General features: G+C 35.1%; 1 protein-coding gene across 1 annotated transcript; it reads right to left on the bottom strand.

Moving 5' to 3' along the window:
* Positions 1 to 17692: 17692 nt before the first annotated feature.
* Positions 17693 to 20506, bottom strand: LOC136235271 (putative F-box protein PP2-B12). The gene is made up of 3 exons (XM_066024866.1): positions 20070 to 20506; positions 19873 to 19991; positions 17693 to 19158 (listed from the first exon to the last, which is right to left on the bottom strand). Exons 1-3 carry the CDS (start codon positions 20358 to 20360, stop codon positions 18657 to 18659), a joined length of 912 nt encoding a protein of 303 aa, XP_065880938.1. The 5' UTR covers positions 20361 to 20506; the 3' UTR covers positions 17693 to 18656.
* Positions 20507 to 24362: the final 3856 nt, after the last annotated feature.

Here is a 24362-nt window from a genome sequence, read left to right as displayed (position 1 = left end):
GGATGTGATATACTTTTTTTTTCCAAAATTACCCTCTATGTTTTATTTTAAAATAAGACATTGTTTGGATATAAAAGTAATTTTGTATATAACCTTACTTTACCTTACTTTACCTTATCATCAAACCAAACACTTCCATTATTAAACCATCACTTATCTTCCATTCTATCCAAACACAATAAGTTATTTCATTCACTTACCTTAACTTACCCTACTTTACTTTAAAATACCCTCATCCAAACAACGCCTAAGGACTTCCCTACATCCGATGAGATTTGATCCAATTAAGGACTTCCTACATCCGACACCGGATGGCTAAAGCCTTAGCTAACGGGGATCAACAATATCTGCCAGAACCTCGTGCAAAAGCCTTCAACTGGACAAATTATTAGAAGCATCCGGTTCTCCATGTCAAATGGAGGGCCTTCCATACATAGTTTGACACGTGTAACATGAACTCATGTATATTATAAGAGATCCAACTATTTTAATTATTACGTGAGGTCATAATACACGTATCCGAATATGAATTGGAGGTCCTTCGAGTGATATAGAAAACCCAATGCTTAATATAAGAACTCCTTCAACTGGTTTCTTCCACCTCATTAAAGCAAAGATGTTAAATTAATTTTACTTGTATTAAATAATCTTAAACCTATTGAGAAATTATCGACGGAAAACGCTTTTAATGATAGAGTGATTTATTCCATTATTAAATTTTCAAATAATTTAAAAATAAAAGAAACCTATAAAAATAAATTCTATGATTTCATCGATTTATAGATAAAATACTTGTGCTTTAAAAATTTCAAATAGGTATATGTGCTTTGTGAAATTTGCAATTAAAGGATATGTGAGTAGGGATGTAAACGGGTCGGGGATTGCGTTAACCATCACTGACCACTGGTCTATCGAGGAGTCCCCATCCCCGTCCCTGCCCCGAATAACATATGGGGAATATTTTGACTATCATCCCCGCCCCGCGAGGAATCCGCATCCCGCCGAGGAATCCCCATCTCCGTTTAACTTTTTAATTTCTTTACTTTTTTTTAAGGTTTCCAAGGTTTTGATTATCTAAAATTCTCATCCTTGCCGGGAATCCCCATCCCCGGTGCATGCATTACTAATTAGCTTGCATTTATTTTATTTTATAATTTCTACTCCTTATTGCATAGGTTCCGTTTTAATTTTAAACCAACCTAGTTAGAGCTTATCTTAATTTATTTTTAGAATATATTTCGTTTTAAAGCAACCAGGTTACAACTCAATCTTTTTTATTTTATCTAAATCACATATATATATATATATATATATATATATATATATATATATATATATATATAGTCTATTTTTTTTTATATTCAGGTATTTAGTCGGGGAATCCCGTTGGGGACATTCGACGACGGGGATGGGGACGAGGACGGAGATGGAATAAAAACCATCCCCGCCCCATGAGGATCACAAACGGGGATTCTCCGTCCCCAACAGAGATGAGGAATCCCTAACTAATTGACAGCCTTATATGTGAGTCAAATTTTGGGTTAAATAATACTTGTGGTTTAGTTAATTTGTAAAATCAGGTTTTGTATTTTCGGTAATTTCCAAAGGCAGTCTTTTTAATTGCTCCAAATTGCTCATTTTATGAGTAAATAGTCATGATAACAATTTTTAACGGAACGACCGGGTTTATAGAATGTATAAAGTACATATTTCTATTTGCAAACTTTTAAACCACATAGACTGTTTTTGTAAATCGGTCAAGTTTATTTTTATACTTTTCCCTCGACAAACGAGTTACACTCAAAGATTGAAAAATCAACTTCAGAAAAAAAAAGCCCAAATATATATTCGATGAAAGCCCAATATAGTCCATTAAGGCCCAAATAATGAGGGGAGCCAACATGTATTAAATACATGTGGGAATTATGATTAGATTATAATTGTGGTTAAATTAATTAAGGGATAATTAAGTTAGAAGGTTTAAAGTGGTTAAATTGCTTCTAAATATTATTCTATCAAACAACTTAATGTTATCTTTATATTTAGATATAACTGTAGATAATATTTATGGAGTATTTATTTAGAATAAAACTCTAAAGAAGTAACCTAATAACTGTAGATAATATTTATGGAGTATTTATTTAGAATAAAACTCTAAAGAAGTAACTTAATTCTATCTAACTAGGGTTTAGATATAGGAGGCTATTTATATCCCCTAATAGGTGAATTTGGACCAACCCTAATCCACCATAGACAGAGAATTTCGACCCCCCTACTGTAGAGGAAGAAATTGCTCTGCTTGCTTCCATTCCATTAATTTTATCTCTTCCTTTTTTTATCTTTGATCTTGTGTTGATTTGTTAGAGACAATCTTTAGTGATTGTTTTCTTTTGGTTGAGATTCTGACTGATCTGGTCTTGTGTTTGTCTTTGTGTTCGTGAACTCGGAACTAGAGTTGAGGGCACTTCATTAGCAATGGTAGATAGTTCGTCAAAATAAGGTATTTCCTTCTATCATTCTTTGTATGAAATAACGATTAACGAATCTTGGTTTAAAGAAATAGGTGAAATTTTTTGTATTTCCGCTGCCCTTAGATCACATATTTTCCTTCATTGGTATCAGAGCATGCGTTAAATCCGTTATTTCATATATAAAAAATAAAAGGTTTCAATCAGATTGATTAAATATTTTTTTGTTAGATTAATTAATAAGTATTTTGTTTAATTAATTTAAAGATAAATGAGTTTTGATTACCTAACAATTAAAACTGATTATGCAAAAGTTCCTGATTAATTTGGTTGATAATCATTATAACAAGGTAAAGGCTATGCTTACTTTGTTTTTAACAAAGTAAGTCTTACTTTATGTGTTTTCACCATTGGATTAAATTTCTAATCCATCATCCAATGGTGAAAACACACCAAGTAATGATACTTTGTCAAAAGTTTTATAGTTATATTAATAAAAGTTTTATTTTATTAACTCTAAAAGATAAAATAATTTTTTTTTGAAAGTTTCTGATTTTCTGAAAATTGTTTTGAAACTGTTTTAAAACAAATATACATATATATAAAAGTTTATTTTACTCAATATTTGATATATGTAAATCAAAATGTTAAATGAATTATACAAATTAATTGGGATATGCATAATATAAATTTTTGTATAGTTATATTAATCTAATATGTATTGTTACAATTTGATTAGGTTAAATATAAGGGATACAAAATTATTGGAATTAATAATTGGATGAAAGTGAACTTGATATGTTAATTTGATTAACCTAAATATTATATAAATAATTTATGTAATCAACCAATTAAATTTATGTAATTGAGTCTATGCATGTTTGGAGTTATGGACATATTTGGACCCTCTATTTAGTCTTTTGGTATTTTTGGAAAATAGGGCATGCGTGTCATGCGTTATCTACTCTTTGTTGTAATTTCTCTTCTCATCTAATTCCCTTCAAATTAGTTGAAGTTTTCTTCAATAGCATAGAAATTAATTTTGATGTAATTTCAAGGCGCCAAGGAGAAGACGGAGGACCTAAAGAGAAATATGTAATAGTTAGTATTTCCCTAGGGTTGACCATTTATTCCGTTTCTGGCTCAACAGAATAATTTAGATTATATGTCCATAACTACCAATGTGAATTATATGTGTCTGATATATGCTAAAGCAAATCAAGACTAGGTTAGATTATGAGACTTAAAATAAAAATCTCTCACTAATTAAAAGTTAACTCAATAAGCAAGTTATAAAATAGTTGCCTCCGTAATATTATAATTCAACCGGCAGTATCGGTTGTTGAGTCACTCAAGCTCGGGGTCTTATGGTAACACCTGAATTATTGAAAATTTGTTTTCATGAATATAAGGTTAAGACTTAAACTAGCATAGAATAATTGGATGAGTCACTTATGTTGTTTGAAGCTGGTAGGCAATATGGTTGGCATTAATAACAAGATGTATTAGTTACTAATGTGGTTAGTAACCCAATAACCTAGGAATCATATAGTTGATGTGATTGATTATACAAATCTACCTATCGAATGAGGCTAGCTTGTTGAGTCACTCAAAGCGAAACTTCACTAGATAGGATCCTAGCTCACTAAAGAGTTTGTGAAATTCTTCGAATTAATATTGAGGGTCATTAATTTGGCAAAATAGTGGGAGCAATTTAAAAAAAAAATACAAAGTCATACCTTTTAAATTGATATACTTTAAAGCAAATGAATGATATACGTTACTCTTTCTCACTCTCAGGTTATATTAAATCACACTCCTTAAATCATGACTAAAAACAATCTACAAAACATACTTACCGATAACAAGTTGAACGGTTCAAACTTCACCGACTGGTATCGCAACCTCAAAATTGTTTTGAAGTTCGATAAGATAGGGTATGTACTAGATACACTGATACCCCCTACCCCAGCTGGTGATGCTCTCATTGAAGAGATCGATGTTTACCAGAAGCATCGGTCCGATGATGATCACGCGGGTTGCATCATACTTGCATCAATGACACCAGAACTGCAAAGGCAACATGATGAGATGGATGCCTATTATATTGTCATGCACTTGAAAGAGCTGTTTGGGAAACAGACTCGTTGCGAACGCTTCGAGATATCAAAGCTGTTGTTTCATTGCAAGATGCAAGAGGGCACATCTGTGATGACACATTGTGTCAAGATGGTTGGCTATATTACCAAGCTTTCAAATATTGGATTTGTGATGGATCATGAACTAAGCGTCGAATTACTTCTTGCATCCCTCCCAAAGATTTATTCACAGTTCATCATGAACCACCAAATGAATGACTTGCAGACCTCTCTTGAAGAGCTCGCAAATATTCTTAAGACAGATGAGCCTAATATGAGGAAAGACAAGGCAATACTTGCTCTTGTAATTGAGAGATCAAAGAAGAGGAAAGGGAATCATGCCAATCCTAGATATCCCAAGAAGAACAAGGGGGCCAAGCATGCTCAAGCTAAGGGGAAGCAAGTGAAGAAGCCCAAAGGAGAATTCCACTTTTATGGTAAAAACCGACATTGGAGAAGGAACTGCAGTGAGTACTTAGCCTCCCTCAAGAAGGGAAAAGATGGTGCTTCTACTCTTGAGGGAGGTTAAGTACTCATTGCAGTTCCTTCTCCAATGCCGGTCTTTACCACAGAAGTGGAATTCTCCTTTGGACTTCTTCACTTGCTTCCCCTTAGCTTGAGCAGGCTTGGCCCCCTTGTTCTTTTTGGGATATCTAGGATTGGGATGATTCCCTTTCCTCTTCTTTGATCCTGCAATTACAAGAGCAGGTATTGCCTTGTCTTTCCTCATATTGGGCTCAACTGTCTTGAGAATATTTGCGAGCTCTTCAAGAGAGGTCTGCAAGTTATTCATTTGGTGGTTCATGATGAACTGTGAATAACTCTCTGGGAGGGATGCAAGAAGTAAGTCGATGCTTAGTTCATTATCCATCACAAATCCAATATTCGAAAGCTTGGTAATATAGCCAATCATCTTGACATAATGTGTCATCACATATGTGCCTCTTGCTTCCTACAACGAAACAACAGCTTTGATATCTCGAAGCGTTCACAACGAGTCTGTTTCCCAAACAGATCTTTCAAGTGCATGGCAATAGAATAGGCATCCATCTCCTCATGTTTCCTTTGCAGTTATGGTGTCATTGATGCAAGTATGATGCATCTCGCGTGATCATCATCGGACCAATGCTTTTGGTAAACATCGATCTCTTCAATGGGAGCATCATCAGCTGGGGTAGGGGGTATCAGTGTATCTAGTACATACCCTATCTTATCGAACTTCAAAACAATTTTGAGGTTGCGATACCAGTCGGTGAAGTTTGAACCGTTCAACTTGTTATCGGTAAGTATGTTTTGCATATTGTTTTTAGTCATGATTTTAGGATTGTGATTTAATATAACCTGGTCATTTGCTTTAAAGTATATCAATTTAAAAGGTAGGACTTTGTATTTTATTTTAAATTTCTCCCACTATTTTGCCAAATTAATAACCCTCAATATTAATTCGAAGAATTTCACAAACTCTTTAGTGAGCTAGGATCCTATCTAGTGAAGTTTCGCTTTGAGTGACTCAACAAGCTAGCCTCATTCGATAGGTAGATTCGTATAATCAATCACATCAACTATATGATTCCTAGGTTATTGGGTTACTAACCACATTAGTAACTAATACATCTTGTTATTAATGCCAACCATATTGCCTACTAGCTTCGAACAACATAAGTGACTCATCCAATTATTCTAGGCTAGTTTAAGTCTTAACATTATATTCATGAAAACAAATTTTCAATAATTCAGGTGTTACCATAAGACCCCGAGATTGAGTGACTCAACAATCCAAATGCCCCCGATACTGCCGGCTGAATTATAATATTAGGGAGGCAACTATCTTGCTTATTGACTTAACTTTTAATTAGTGGAAGATTTTTATTTTAAGTCTCATAATCTAACATAATCTTGATTTGCTTTAGCATACATCAGACACATATAATTTACATTGGTAGTTATGGACATATAATCTAAATTATTCCGTTGAGCCGGAAACGAAATAAATGGTCAACCCTAGAGAAATACTAACTATTACATATTTCTCTTTAGGTCATCCGTCTTCTCCTTGGCGCCTTGAAATTACATCAAAATTAATTTCTATACTATCAAATAGACATCTACAGGAATTAACTTATCAACTCCCCGAACAGTACTCATCGGAGTTATTTCAAAAAGACTTGCCATGGTAAGGAAGAAGGGGAGAACAAGCACACTTGGAGAGCGCAGTACAACGAGGAATTGTATGCTGCGTTCGGGAAGGATGAATCGCTCCCGAAAAGAAATCTATTGATTCTCTCCCAATTGGTTGGACCGTAGGTGCGATGTTTTCAGTCATGTCCATTTCTTGGCCTTCCTGGTTTCTCTCTATGCCTTTCCATCTTGCTTGTTCCTTTCGGTAAGCGAGTAGGTGTAAAGGCTGTATTTTTGAAGAAAACTTCAACTAATTTGAAGGGAATTAGATGAGAAGAGAAATTACAACAAAGAGTAGATAAGGCATGACATGCAGACCCTATTTTCCAAAAATACCAAAAGACTAAATAGAGGGTCCAAATATGTCCATAACTCCAAACATGTATAGACTCAATTAAATAAATTTAATTGGTTGATTACATAAATTATTTATGTAATATTTAGGTTAATCAAATTAATATATCAAATTAACTTTCATCCAATTTTTAATTCCAATAATTTTGTATCCCTTATATTTAACCTAATCAAATCGTAACAATTACATATTAGATTAATATAACTATACAAAAATTTATATTATGCATATCCCAATTAATTTGTATAATTTATTTAACATTTTGATTTAAAAATTGGGCTTAAATCATAGGTCTCCATATAAAATAGTTGGTTGATATCAATTTATCCATGGAACTATTACTGCTATTAGACTCCATGGCTAACTTCAAAATTAACCTTTATGCTCTGATACCAATTGAAGGACCCAAAAGACAGGTTACCAATAACACGCGGAATACCAATAATAACACTACAAGGATCTATCTCACAAACAATCAACCAAAACACAACTCAAGTCCCAAATCAAAACAACAAATATAACCAAAAGAATGAAATCTAAACCACAATCAACAACACAAGATTTATACGTGAAAAAACTCTTCGGTGTGAAGAGTAAAAAACCACAGGATTTTTGAGGAGTCCACCCTTCTTCTCGAGAAATTTTACTATGCGCCAGATATACCACGTACGAAAGAGGATGTGGTATGTCTGGCCATTAATAACATGACAAGCGTTAACTAATTAATAAAAAATTAATTAATACATAAAATAAAACCTAATCCCTTCTGGGTCCTCTTCTCCTTTGCATCTCTTTCTCCTGCCTTTTCTTTTTCATCTAGGTATGTTCCAAAAATTCAATTTGTCAGAATAACACCGCCAAAAGCTTCGATTCACTCTCCTTGGCTGATTATCATCACTGAACAAGCAAAAACTCATGCACAATCGAAAAAAAAGAAAAAGGATTTTAGATGGATTAAAGAAGAATTTGATGACTATTACAAACATAGCCAATTCAAAGGATAAAATCTCTTTTTCTTCAACTTAATTCTTAAATTCTTTATAGACATTTACCAATTTAACTATGAGAGTGTAAATAATCCTTTGTCAAAATTAAGTATATGATACATTAAATTTTTTTTGTTGAAGACTCTTTGATTTGAACTGTACATCCGGAAAAAGAAAAAAAATGCAGTTTATATATTGGTTTAAGTTTCAAAAAGCAATAGCAATAAAAGGAGGCATGAGGTTATGTACTCTGTGTGATTGTTGCAGAAAAAACGAAAGAATAATGGAAGGAGGCAATATACTGAGATTTTTCATAATTAAGTTTTTATTAATAAGTTTTTAATTTTATTGAGGAACATACCCAGATGAAAAAGAAAAGGAAGGAGAAAGAGATGCAAAGGAGAAGAGGACCCAGAAGGGATTAGGTTTTATTTTCTATATTAATTAAATTTTTATAAATTAGTTAACACGTGTCACATTATTAATGGCCAGGTATACCACATCCATTTTCTTACGTGGAATGCCTGGCGCGTAGTAAAATTTCTCCTTCTTCTCTTATTAGGATAAAATTGAGGGCAAAACAAACCCAACAAAGTCTTACAAAGGTTTATAACCCACCAACAACAATCATAAACAACAAGCGATCAAGAAGAAAACAAATACCACAAAGAGAAGAAACTGTCTACAATCTGTCCTAGACCCGAATAGACCTTCTAGACCTCCGAACGACAATCGCAACGGTGAGAACAAGGAACAATATGTCAAGAAGCTCTTGTCCAAATATTGTGACGATCCGACGGTTCAATCTCCGGGAATCGACAAAAACGTGAACTGACCTAAGGAGAGAAATGCCAAAACCGAAAATCTTCTTTTGTATGTCTTTTCTTCTTCCTTCACTTATCTCAATAATGACAACTCATTCACTTAAATACATCTTAACCTAAGCTTCTCAAAGAAGCCAAAATTAATAATAAATGGACCTTAAATATGGGCTGGACCCATAACAATCTCCCCCTCCAGCCCATCACGGAGAGGAAGAAACTCAAATTCTTCAATGTTTGAATCTCATCCCGGAGAGCTTATTACAAAGCTCAAGCTTGCTTCCGGGAACCACCTTGGTTAACATGTATGCTGCATTTTTGTCAGTGTGGACTTTCTTTAACATCAATTCTTTGTCTTCAATCACATTCCGCAACCAATGATATCTAATATCAATGTGCTTAGTACGATCATGATACCTGGCATAGCACTCTGACTGTCACAGAGTGTTACATACCCACTTTGCTTCAAACCCAACTCTTGAAGAAACCTCTTCAACTAAATCATCTCTTTACACGCTTCCACATCTGCTATATACTCTGCCTCAGTAGTAGACAATGCTACACACTTTTGTAGCTTGGATTGCCAAGAAAAGGCTCCCCCTGAAAATGTAAACACATAACCTGAGGTAGACTTTCTATTATCAAGATCACCAGCCATGTCTGCATCTGTATACCCCTCAAGAATCGGTTTTCCACCTCCATAACACAAACTCAATTTGGAAGTTCCATGCAAGTACCTGAAAATCCACTTAACAGCTTCCCAATGAACCTTACCCGGATTGGATAAGTATCTACTCACCAAACCAACAGCCTGTGCAATATCTGGTCTAGTACAAACCATAGCATACATCAAAGAACCAACAGCAGATGAATAAGGAACAGAAGACATACTTGCTTTTTCTTCATCTGTTTTAGGACAAGCTCTATTACTCAACTTAAAGTGAGCTGCTAAAGGTGTATTAACAGGCTTGGCATTCTTCATATTGAACCTTTCAAGCACACGTTAAATATACTTTTCTTGAGATAACCACAACTTTCCAGCTTTCCTATCACGAACTATCTCCATTCCTAAGATCTGCTTAGCTGGACCCAAGTCTTTCATGTCAAATGACTTGGACAAATCCTTCTTCAAGTTGGAAATCATCTCTGTATCTTGTCCAAATATCAACATATCATCCACATATAAAAGAAGGATAATGACATTACCTCTAGGAAAATTTCTAAAATACACACAAGGATCTGCTGAAGTTCTATTATAACCATTCTTTATCATAAAAGAATCAAACTTCCGATACCATTGCCTTGGTGCCTGTTTGAGCCCATAAAGACTCTTCTTCAGCTTACAAACAAGCTTTTCTTTTCCATTCTCTTTAAACCCTTTAGGTTGCACCATATATATCTCCTCATGCAAATCACCATGTAAGAAAGCAGTTTTTACATCAAGCTGCTCCAACTCCAAATCAAGACTTGCAGTTAAACCCAAAACAGTTCTTATAGATGTCATCTTGAGAACAAGGGAGAATATCTCATCAAAATCAATGCCCTTCTTCTGATTGCAACCCTTTATCACCAATCTGGCTTTGCGCTTCACTATCTTGTCACCATCTTTCTTGTTCTTGAAAACCCATCTGTTTTTCAAGACCTTCTTACCTTTAGGAGGCTTCACAAGCACATATGTTTCATTCTTTTTCAAGGAATCCATCTCTTCCTTCATAGCATCAAGCTAAAGATTTTTGTCTTTACTAGACAACACTTCTTCAAAGTTCTATGGCTCCCCCTCATCAGTGACAAGAATAAACTCCGAGCTTGGATATTTTGTAGAAGGTTTTCTTTCTCTAGTTGACCTTCGAACCGGTGCTTCTTCCACCAAAGGAGCTGGCTGCTCCCCTTGCTCATGAACATCCTCTACATCATTCTGATCATCATGTGGAACATCATCAAATTCTGGTACACCACCATCATCATCTTCATTTGGTTGTACCTCATTAGCACCATCAAGTGTTGCTTCAACATTCTCATTTGTTGGCTGCTCAATAGGAATAGGAATAGAAACAGAAGAAACATCAGCAGTATCAAAAGACAACATATGAGTAGAATTGTACCTTGTACTTAGAAGTTCTAAGCCCATCTCGTGCTCAAAGAATACTACATCTTTGCTTCTCACCACTTTCTTCTTCTCTGGATCATAAAGTCTAAAACCATACTCCTCATCACCATAGCCAACAAATACATAAGGATTAGTCTTGGAATCAAGCTTTGACCTCTGTTCTTTTGGCACATGCATATATGCCTTGCATCCAAAGACTCTCAAATGTGAATAAGAAGGGTCTCTACCGTTCCATGCTTTCTCGAGTATCTCAAGGCCAAAAGGAATTGATGCTGAACGATTGATCAAGTACACTGAAATATTAACAACTTCAGCCCAAAATGTCTTTGGAAGATTAGACATTCTAAGCATACATCTCACTTTCTCCACAATTGTTCTGTTCATTCTCTCCGCTACACCATTATGTTGAGGGGTGTCGGACACAGTTTTTACATGTCTAATTCCATGGTGTGAACAATAATTCTCAAATTCTTTAGAACTATACTCACCGCCATTATCAGACATTTCAACTTTTTTTTTCCGTCTCCCTTTCTACCATGACATGAAACTTCTTGAAAGTTTCAAACACTTCACTCTTTGTCTTCAACATGTAAACCCAAGTTCTCCGAGTAGCATCATCAATAAAAGTGAAAAAATATTTACTATCACCAAGAGTCTCCACCTCTAAAGGACCACAGACATCAGAGTGTATCAATATGAATTTTCCTTCCTTCTTTGTAGACTTCTTAGAAAATGAAGCTCTATGTTGCTTTCCTGCTAAACAATAATCACAAGGGTCAAAAGAAACAGATTTATCAACATGAATAAGAGATTTACCTGCCAAAAGCTTTAACACTTTATCTGTCATGTGTCCCAATCTTCTATGCCACAAATTTGGAGAGTTCTTTTCTTCAATTGCATTTAGCTCACCAGAACATACATTTAAGTATGTTTTATACAAAGAACAACACAAATCGCCTCGAGCAACTGTTAATGAACCCTTGGACAATCTCCATTTTCCAACTCCAAAGGTATGTCTGAATCCTTCTTGATCAAAAACATTTGCACACAACAAATTTAGGCGTAAATCAGGAATATGGCACACATTCTTCAATGTATAAGCATGCACCCAACACTTGTCTTCACCCGAATATCACCCATGCCAACTATACTTGCCGAACTCTGATTTCCCATCTTAACACTACCAAAATCTCCTGCTTTGTAGTTCAAGAAGTATTCCTTTGTAGGAACACAATGATAAGAAGCTCTTGTATCAACAAGCCACTCTATGTTTGAACCATCAATATGATGACACTCACTAGTTGCACAAATTAAAGCAACGCCATCATCACTTTTAGAAGTGACAACTGCAGCATTTTTTTATCATCTCTCTCCTTTTGAGAATCTTGCTTCTTGCCTTGTTCTCTTTTCCAACGGTAGCAATATTTCTTTATATGACCGGTTTGTTGCAGTGATGACATACCATAGGCTCTTTCCCATCTCTGGATTTAGACCTACCTCTCGAGTTACCACACCTCTTTGGACCTCTACTCTTGCCTCTACCTCTGTTCTCAACAACAAGAGCTTGCGAATTATCAACTCCCATCTCCTTTCTTCTTATCTCTTTATTAAACACACTCTCTTTGATCATATCCAAAGAAAGTACACCATCCGGAGCAGAGTTACTAATAGTCACAACAAGAGTTTTCCAACTATCTGGCAATGAACTCAACAGAAATAAAGCCTGCAACTCATCATTAAGAATAATCTTCATAGCGCTAAGTTTGTTGATTATATCTTGAAAATCACTAAGATGCTAAGAAACTGACTTCCCACTTTTCAATTTCAAATTAACAAGTCTCTTAATCAAAGAAGCCTTATTATGAGCAGTCTTTCTTTCATAAAGACCTTCTAATTTCTTCCACAAATCATATGGGTCAGACTCTTGAGAAACATGGTTGAAAATGCCAAAGTGAATCCATTGTCTAATAGTCCCTAAAGTCTTTCTTTTCAACTTTTCTCATTTTCTATCTTTCATCTTTTCAGGTTTAACTGGTTTAGACACACTACCATCCTCTTTGGTTTCTGCATCAATTGGGTCATACAAATCTTTGCAAAATAACAAATCTTCCATCATAGGTCCATAACTAACTTCAAAATTAACCTTTATGCTCTGATCCCAATTGAAGGACCCAAAAGACGGGTTAGCAATAACACGCGGAATACCAATAACACCACCACAAGGATCTATCTCACAAATAGTCAACCAAAGCACAACCCAAGTCCCAAATCAATAAATAATATATATAAGTATAAGGATCAAAAGTGAAATTAATCCAATGATTAAAAAAGTAAAAAGAAATAAATATGTGGACCAAAATAAAAATTAAAAATAAAATAGATGTTAAAATGAAATTTTATAAGGAGAGTAGATGTTCAAATTAGTGGGAGAGAGAGAAAGAGAGGAAAGGGAATGGAAAACATTAGGGGGTTGAGGGAATGAGATTAGAGAAGTTAGGGGTAAATTCAAAACTAAAAGTGGGTAAAAGGAATTATTGAATTGATAAAACAAACACCAACCAAAGAAATAAAATCTCTTCTTTCCCTTATCCTTTTCTAAAACCCCAAACAAACAACCCCTAAAATAATAAAACTTAAAACTTTATAGTATATTATTAAAAATATGAAAATCAAACGGTGTATTCAATAAAAATATAAAAACTACAATAATAATTATTTAGGCAAAAAGCATCCTAAGGCCCTGATCTTTCATTGTTTGGTGCATTAAGTCCTCGATCTTTTATTTAGACACATTGAGCCCCTGATCTTTCACCATTTGGTGCATTAAGCCCTCGATCTTTCATTTAGACACATTGAGCCCTTTATCTTTCATATAAGGGTGTATTAGGTCCTTCCATAAATCAATTAATATATAGGTTTATTAAGGGCATGTTTGGTGTGACAACAAATGATGTTCTAAAAATAACAAATTCTAAAATAAAAAATATATTATACAAATTAATAAAAATAATTTAAATAAAAAATAAAAAATTTATTGAACACAATAAAACCTTGTTTTTCGATAATTATGTTCTAAAAATAAAAATAATGTTAAAATTGAAGTACATTTTGTGGAAATAAGAAGGGTAATTTTATCAAGGGTAAATAATTTACTAGTCCCCTAGTTTTTATCTAACGCACTATTTAGTCCCTTTATTTTGAAAAACACATTTTAAGATCCCTATCTTTTACCAATATTAACCCTGTGGTCCTTTTATCTATTTATTTATTTTTAACCTAACATATCTTAGCTTTTAGGACAACCATAGTACAATACAAGTTGACCATGTTACTCTTTTATTTTATATATGTCTATTTATGCTAAAATATAACGGTTATAAGTCTAAAAAAATTAGACAAAAGGACCAAAAGGTTAATATTGACAAAAGATAGAGACCTTAAAATGTGTTTTTCAAAATAGAAGGACTAAACAGTGTGTTAGGTAAAAACCAAGGGACTAATAAATTATTTACCCTTTTATCAATTTCAAGTAACTACAAACAACTGTTCATGAAAAGAGCTTTTCGTGAAAAGCTCCAAAATGTTGCAGTGTCCAGAGAAAATGCGAAACGCTGCAGTTATATAAACCTAACCAAACATGCCCTTAATAAACATATATATTAATTGATTTATGGAAGGACCTAATACACCCATATATGAAAGACCAATGGCTCAATGTGTCTAAATAAAAGATCGAGGGCTTAATGCACCAAATAGTGAACGATCAGTGGCTCAATGTGTCTAAATAAAATATCGAGGGCTTAATGCACCAAACAATGAAAGATCAAGGACCTCGGGATGCTTTTTGCCAATTATTTACATGTAATAACTTAAATATCCATCATATAAAATAAAAGAATAAAATGTTGTAATTTGAGTTTAAAATGAGAGGAATGTATTAGAGAAATTGGATAAAGGTCATTTTTGTAAAATAAATTTTTAACCCTCGCTCAACCTCTAATTTGAAACAATTTTTAACTCTCGTCAACCCTAATTTAGATAAAGGTCATTTTTGTAAAATAAATTTGGGTAAATTAAACGTAGTACCTTTACCCATAATCACATTTTGGTGTACAACCAAAATTTTATCACACTAAACTATACAACCTTTTAGTGACCTCCCACTAAAGTGTACAGCAGGTAATTTTGACCGGTCAACGCGCCACTTCATCACTTTTAACCTCCTAACAAATAAAAGTGGATCTTACCTAATGCTAAATGACTAATTTACCCTTAATTATATATATATATATATATATATATATATATATATAGGGGTGAGATCCAGCGTGACAAGAGCTTAAGTTGTGACAATGAGCTTATTGTGTGACATACATCGTTTTTCGAAATTTTTTATATTATTAGACTCGTCTAAATTAGACGGTCATTTTAAGATTCCTGAAGCTCAAGTAAAAAAATTTCCAGTGAACAGAATCCAACGGTATAAAATTTTTTGAAAAACGAGGTTGGAAAAGTTTGGAAAATGCATTTTAAAAAAAAAAATAAAATAATTTTCTCTTTCATTTTATTTATAAATTTGCCACCTCCTTTTGGTTAATTACAAAATTGGTCATTGTCACACAATAAGACTTATCACACCATAACAAATGTGTCACACCTGATCTCATCTATATATATATATATATATATATATATATATATATATATATATATATATATATATATATTAATTCTTTTCTCTCTCACCTCCGCCAAAAACATTTGCTCTCTCTCACCTCATGCTCTCTCTCTCACCTAAAGAATCAATCATGAAAAATCCTAAACAAAGAGATGGTTCCTAAAAAATCCTAAACAACGATTCCTCTCTTTCACCTCTTGCTCTCTCTCACCTAAAAAATAAATCCTAAAAAATCCTAAACAAACGCGCCTCATATCAAATCGCCTTACTGGATCCAAATCATCACCATCGATCGATTGAGATTCCAGATCTAACGCAGGTCGGAGCGGCTATCTGAACGACGGCGGACGAGTCGTCGGAGGTGGAGGCATGATGAATACCAACCAGAAAAATGGCGGAACCAAAGACGAAGAAGATGAACGGCGGAGCCACGACGATCAAACGATCGAACGAACGACTGAATTGTCGAACCAGCGTTAATTTTAAATTTTTTCCAAAATACTTAACATATTAAAATCAAAAAGTTAGAATTGGTCAAATTCCTCTCCCTTGATTTTCAATCTTAATTTCAAGTTTAATCCAAATATTATAATCTATTTTATGTTTCTATTTTTGGTTTTTACAATTTTTGGTTTTTCTGGATTCAATAAAGCAGACAAGAAGAAGAAAAAGGAGAAGCCAGTGGAAGAGGCTTCGGCGGAAAAGAGAGAAGAATTAATATTAAAAAAAAGTAAAAAATAAAAGAAAATATAATTAAGGGTAAATTAGTCGTTTAGCATTAGATGGGATCCACTTTTATTTGTTAGGAGGTTAAAAATAATGAGGTGGCGCGTTGAACAGGCGTTGACCGGTTAAAATTACCTGCTGTACACTTTAGTGGAAGGTCACTAAAAAGTTGTACAGTTTAATGTGACAAAATTTTGCTTGTACACCAAAGTGTAATTATGGATAAAGGTTGTACACCACATATGTAATTTACCCAATAAATTTATAACCCTCACATCCTCGTGAACCCTGATTTGATAGGTTAAGAATTTAAAAGATATCGGATGATTATGAACCTCTTTGAACTTTTCATTCAATCGCACACCTTTAATTTATGTAACTCAAGCCGACAACCCAATCGGGATGAAAGGGTTATTATTAACCTTACTAGCTCTTCCTTTATGGATCTCTTGAAGATCTCTTCAAATTTTTCATCCGATCGCATCCTTAATTTATGTAGCTCAAGCTGACAAGCCGATAGGTTCAAGATTGAATAATGTAGTACCAAACTAATTAACACTGAATAAATAGCATATAAAAATGAGACATTCTATTTGGTTTTAAACAAAACAAAAGATGAGAATAAAAACTAACAAAAAGGTACTATAATTTTTTAATTAATTTATCTTAATAAAAAAGGGTAAAATATTTATATGCATAATATAAGTAATGGGGTTCAATTTGTATTGTTTTTATATATGTATTTTTTTTTGTTATACCATCGAATCGAACTAAAATGCCAAAATATACTTGTATCTATAAACATATGCAAATGTAAAAATTGAAAAATCCAAACCGAAAAAACTGAAGTGAATATGTTCAATAATTCGGCTTTTAACAAATAAAAATAATGCCTGTAATAGTAGATATAGTAATTCAATAATGTACAACCATCATAATATAATCATATGATTAAAGCAAAACATAATATCCAATCAAGCACCAAGGTTAAGGGGAATGTTTGATTGCTGCTTTTTCTGCTTATGTTTGCCTTTCCACATTTTAAGTGTTTGGTTAGACACTCTTATTTGTCTTTTATAGCTAAAAATGGCTTTTTATAAAAACAGGTTAAAAAAACAGTTTTTCCAGCAAACAGTAACACCAAACATCATAAAAACAAACGGAGTGACAGCAAACATCGTAAAAACAAACGGACTCTAATTCTATTTCTATAGGAAAAAAATGTAGAAAAACTATAAAGAAAAACAGTAACAAAGATATACATTATTGGTAGCAAATGAGAAAAGTGATGAAAATGTACATTATATCACAAGAGTGGAACTTATCCACATTCACCCTGATTATTAGATTATAATTTGGACTCTAAATTGACGACGAATTGACAAATTAAGGATTAAATTAACTTTTGGCATCAGGTTAATCTATCCGTAGTTTTAGTGAAAACACAAAGCCCATCGATAAACAGGAGGATTAACCGAATTATGAAAACCCGATGGAAAGGAAGCAACATTATTATCAAACCGTAAGCTCCCAAGCAGTGAGGAGCCGCATGCCCTGTTGAAGAATGAGCTGGCAACTCATAGGCAGTGGCTTGGTTAAGGGAACCCACCAAGCCATAGCGAAAGTGAGTCTTCATAGGGTAACTAATAGACCCGAACCTGGGTGATCTACCCATGACCAGGATGAAGCTTGGCGACTCATCCAAATCATGAAAACCCAACGGAAAGGAAGCAACATAATCGTCGACTCAGTCAGCACATCGATTCCCCATCCTCGTATACTCGGACAATATGCACATCTCAATTCCTGGCTAATAACTCCTTAACATCCACAAGAAACATAAACAAATCATTCGGACTGTCAATTTGAAGAATCGCCTTTTTGAAGACCTTCCTCCACGCTTAGGCCAGCCCTTCAAAAGCACCCCCGAAACTCTACCTTAACAGTCAAACAACACCCAATCTTCTTTGTAAAACCAGTTTCCCTCCCATTCTTTTTGTATAAAGAGGATTGGAGAGAGATCGAGAGTTACATCAATGATCTACGCTTGTTTGGTCGAATTTGTAGAGATTAAGCTACCCAATTTGGTGAATGTAATTCATTTCGGTGTGAATTACAGGAATACTCATCAGAGGATAATTATGATTTGTTCGAAATTTCGTTACAGTTATAACTCCTCACCTATCTTTTTACACAAACTCAGCATGCGTTGCCGGTACAATGATTCGTAGGTCTGATCTCAATCCCTTGAACAAGGATACCACGTTTCCAAAAACCACTTTTGACCTCCAAAATACTGATCTCCAAATCTCCATCTTGGCCTTCCTTGTTAAAGAACTCCCCCAATTTAACCTCAATCCATCCATCTTCTCTCGTTCTTGGATATTGCACTTCTCTATCACCTTCATAACCTTGTAGCTCCAAAATCCGATTCCGGCGTAACCAACCAATCCTCCTTACCATTTGGTATCGCCGCGGGTTTCCTCCTCTTTCTCCGATGAGATAAACAGTAAGCTTACAGCCTTCAGTCCCGGCTAGCCCTACTGTTGCTTCTGTTGGGTGGTATTCAAACCCGTGAGCTCCAGTTGATTGGTACACCAAGTAAGCTTCATACCTTGTCGCTGGAGAGAGCATTTGGGTGTTTATTTTGCCACTGATGTCAAACCAGCAAACACAGATCAGCTCTGCTACTTCTCCAAATCTGTTTCAAGCAAACCCGGATTAAATGCTCCGACAGTCGTTGAAGTATGGCTAATGTTTCACTGAGGTCACTGAACTTCAGTTCGGTACCTTAGCTATTCATATCAACATTTGGACAGTGAAATTGCCAGATAACAAAATAAGACTACAAACTGAAAAGTGATCTTAATCAAACAGCAATTACAGTTCATCTATTCTCCATAGTTGATAGAAAGGTAAAATGTACAGACAGTTAAGTTTGGGATCACAAAAGTCATCGAACTGCATTTAACTTCATTTTCCTTCATAAAATGACTAAACCTTCACATTTGATTTCAATAAATTAGGCCAATTAGTCTACAAGAACTCACAGGAATATTGGCATGACACACAAAACAAAAAGTTCAATGATATGTCAACTAAGCATGCCGGACATGTCTAAGTTTTACGGCAGCCAGATGTGCGATCCTAAGCCACAAAGAAAAAGTTGAAAAAATCACATCCTTATTGGCGGCTAATTGGCATATAGTTAATTGTGTTCTTTGTAAGATTAAGATTTCGATGAGTTTTCATATGTAAACTGGCCTGAATGTCTAAAAACCAAATGTAAAATTCAACGATTTTAATGAAACAGAATAAACAGACCCAAACTTAATGACCGTCGGTGCATTTTATTCACTGATTGATTACTAATTAACAACCTAATTGTGTAATCGTGATAAACTAAGAATCATACCTGGAATCAGGATTCGAATTCCATCTCCAATAAGAAGGAGTATCGCCCCAAGCAATCTTCAGATCCCTTGCAGAAATCATATAAGTTTTCTTCCCACTCACTTTCTCCAACGCAAAGCTCTAGTAACAGAAAACTCACTACAATTAGGCATAAGAAAAACTCATAGATCTGAAACCTAGCTACGGAATCTGAATCACCTTTCTTCCGTGTTCGATTATGATTGGATTATCGCAGAGGCTGAGATAGAGCTGCTTCTTGGAAGGGAAACGATTCAACAACGAAGAATCGGAGGATTGAGAAATAATAGAGTTGAAATCAGATGGAAGGAATCTATCCCAAACGGTGTCGGACTGAAGAAGATCCCTGAACTTGGACGATACCGTCGATAATCTGCAAGTATCACGAGGACTCGTGAGCGAGAAGACGTCTGCTACGCAATCTTCCGGCAAATCCAGAAAATTCCTTCCTCCGCGGTCCTCTCCACCCATTCTCCGGCTGTTCTGTGATCTGATTCGTGGACCGTCTTCAATTTCAGGGAAGCGGTGCGAACGATGAAGGAAAAGGATAGGAAGATTTTTACTTTTGGTGAGGCCGAATGCGTTGACTTAAATATCCACATGGTTTACTCCAGTATCATTATTAGCATTATCTAAATAATGCTAAAAATTATGAGAACGTCAATTTCTAAGTTAATGATATGATTCCGTAGGCTGCATAATGGAAGTTACATGGAAAAAAAAAAAAAAAAAAAACGGCCTAACCGTGGAGTTCTTATATTAAGCACCGGATCTTCCATGTCATTCGGAGGACCCCAATTCACATTTGGACACATGTATTGTGACTTCACGTAATAATTAAAATAGTGGGGCCTCTTATAATATGCGCGGGTCCATGTTACACGTGTCAAAATATATATGGAAGGTCCTCCTTTTGACATGGAGAACCGAGTGCTTCTAATAATTTGCCCTAACCGTGAGGGAAAACCATTATTGAATCATGATAAACCGTTATATAAAGGACATAAGATAAATAGGAGAGTGTGCCGCATAACACCATAACAGTCTGAAAGCCTAAAACCCAATGAAATGAGGATAGTTGGCAATAAGCTCGTTACATGATAAGGTGAATCACCTGACATCATTACAGTACGAAGATTGCAGAGCCAACTGAAGGCTGACATATGTTCGATGAGTCATTAGGGCATATTTTCAGGATTATGACAACTATCCTAACAGCCACTATAAATAGAAAGGGTGGGTAATTCATATGAGGTATGCAAACACTACTATGACTAATATTCTTATTGTCTTCAACATCTCTTTAACCTTTGCTAACTTAAGCATTGAAGCGGGTTTGTCGGATGTCGACCCTTTTTGACCCGTTGTTATTTTCATTTCAGGTTATTGAATGAGGTTCTAGAAGATAGCACATATTGCAAAGACATCATTGGTGTGGTGAACGTGGAGCGAAAAATGTCTTCTAAGTGAGAAATGTTTCAACCTACTAACTTGGCTCAACGAGCGTCGACCAGTCAACCTCCAAGGCCTATAATCTAAGAAGAGGGAATGGTGGAATCTCAACTAGATTCTCGATAGCTCACAACAACACCATCAAGAACGCCATCAGGAGCCTATGGACCCACAACATCAGCGGTTTCTGGGTGAAATCAGTAGACAGTTCAATCATAACCTCAACCAGGTTTAGCGGGATATGGATGGAAGCCGAGCAAAAAGACACAACAGAAATTATTGTAAGGAAGGAAAAGCTATGAGTGGTGGAAGAGGCCATATGTCATGCAAATAGAGAACATATACTTACGCAACAGAGCGACATTCACTTCAACTGGCTAGTCATTACGCGAGGAGCCCATCACCTCAAAAGTAGTGTTCCAGGATCCATAGGCCATCCATCAAGTGGTCGGATAATGGTGTGCATAGGCCAATGCTCAGGCTATAAGGTAAACATTGCAGAGACTTGACACCGGAAATCCTCAGAAGAAGAGAATAGACGGAATGACGACGAGTGGAGGAGCCCAGACATCACTTTAGAGATATAGAGGATAAGGCAAGACCTAAGCCACAAAGGCACATACCGGTAGAAGAGGAGGATGATAAGCCAATTAGTAAGCGTGAAATATACGGGGTCATCCGAAAGGAGTTGAAGGTTGTCAGTGCTGAGATTAGAGTCCAAACAAGACATGTAGAGATACCTGATACATGCACTCCACTCTCCCGAGAAACCGACGTCAATTGATGCCTAGGGAGTTTTGTATCCCTATCTTCATGGAGTACAGTGGTGTAGGGGGATCCAACATCTCATGTTAAAAACTTCACTAGAAAAATGGAAGCAACGACGTCAACTGATGTTATCTTTTACCGTCTTTTCCCAATAAAGTTGAAAGACTCGACAACCTATTGGTACGAGTAGCTCCTCTCGGGTTCCATTCGGAATATTAACCAAATGGCTCCATCAGTTGTTGAGCACTTCATAACGTCCATCCTTAAAAGGAAGACGATGGAAGATTTAAATAGGGTGGTCCAGACCGAATGAGAAACGTTGGCTCAGTTTTTCGAGTGTTTTCAGGCTTTGGCCATCCAAATCAAGGAATTTAATGTGGAAGGAACGATAGACTCCATTGAAAGAAACTACCGAAGACGAGCCTTACAACAAAGTATTTTGACGTCCAGACCTCGAGACTTCCAAGACCTAATGAAAATGGCAAGAAATTGTTATCCCCATATTATATAGAGTCTTAGAGTCTAGTTTAGTCATATTATATGTTTTTCTTGTTGTTTTACTCCGATTTATAGTGTCTTTTGCCTTTCGAGTCATTTCAGGTACAATCGAGCCTTAAAAGGAGCGAAAAGCACAAAAATAGAGCATGCAACTCGATGAGCTACAAAAGTAATTCAGTAAGCTGTAATACTAACTTGACGAGGAGCAAAGGTTCAAAGTCAACCAATGATAGAGAAGTCAACCTTCAAAAACCGCGAAAAATCTAAGTAGCTCGACGAGTTTGACACAGCAGCTCACGTGAGCTACGATAGAGGTAGGAATTGATTCCTATCAAAACTCTACTCCAAAAGACCGGTCTTATCCGAATCTATCCACTCTATCCCGATCAGAAAGAGGCTAGAAGACCTAATCAGACTAAAGGATGACCAAGAGCATTAGAAATAAGAGATTTGTTCATTCTAATAGTACCAAATTAGTTCCTAACTTAGTTATAGTTCAGATTATACTTTCGTTTACATTCTGTTCAGTTTATATTTCATTTTTACTTCAGTTTTGTTAAATTATTTCGTTCCATTCAGTAAACATCGGTTTGGCTTTCATCCCTACTTATTCAATTTACGTTGTTATATTCAAGTTCCTCTTCATCTCAACTCTATCTTGTTTTATCACCATGAATTAACAATCCAATTCGATAAACACGAGTTCAATCTCAGTCCATCTTAACATACATGCCTCTGTGTTTTAGCTCGAACATGAGCTAAACCACATTAGCTTGGGCTGGCGGTGAACCGTATTTGACGAGTATGGATCATTAATGAATTTGTATACATTGTGTTGTAGGAAGTATAACGAGAGAATTAGTTAAAAAGTACTTACTCGCCTTAAACTAAGAAATCTAACCAAGTAAGTAATTAGTAAGAGAGGTTATTGTGAAACCTAATCAAATAAATGGTTCAGGCAAGTAATTTAACTATTCCTATACCTTAACAAGATAGTGTGGCTTCGTAGTCTATGTTACGACTTAGCTTTCAATGTAATTAATGCTTCCTGACACACTTAGGGATTTTACCTAACCAAGCATCAGCCTAAGGGTGTTAGGAATAAAGTCAATAGTTCTAGGCCAGAATCATTATCTTTATAAGAGAAGTTATTGTCTCGAGTTATCTTTGTTACGCACAACGTACACAAATTAATTTATATAAATCAACACGGTGATCCAAAGTCTTAGCCTTTCTCACTCATACGTAGATAACTGAATATTACTCTTTTGCTTTCTAGTTTAAATTAGTAGTTAAACTGACAAAACTCAATCAAATAATTCAATCCTTAGTTAATATAGAATTCTAGTGCGGTTAGGGAATTGGAAGCTAGTCTATGTAGAATCAATACTGTTCGCAAGAACATTTACTATTTGTTACGACAGAGTTCACATGCTCTTAATCAACACATGCGTTATGGACCCTATCAGAAGTTACATTCATTGGAATGAGCATAAGCCAAACCCTCTACTTGAAGGATCGTTTCGGTCCAACCAATGATAATAAAAACCTCAAAGGAAGAAAAGACAGCGATCACAAAGATAGGGACTAGCAAAAGCATCGGGAGCAAAGAGGCAACCATTTTATCCTCTTTAATGCTCCAGTTTTACCCTATATTATCAAAAATTTAAAAATGTTGGTTTGGCTGTTATATAAGTGTCATATCAGAAATTCTAAATAAGTTTGTCAATAAATTGAAGTAGTTGCGTAAATTAA

This window comes from Euphorbia lathyris, chromosome 7 (genome assembly GCF_963576675.1).
Source record: "Euphorbia lathyris chromosome 7, ddEupLath1.1, whole genome shotgun sequence".
Taxonomy (NCBI): Eukaryota; Viridiplantae; Streptophyta; class Magnoliopsida; order Malpighiales; family Euphorbiaceae; genus Euphorbia; species Euphorbia lathyris.
This window is presented reverse-complemented; position numbering and strand designations above follow the sequence as displayed.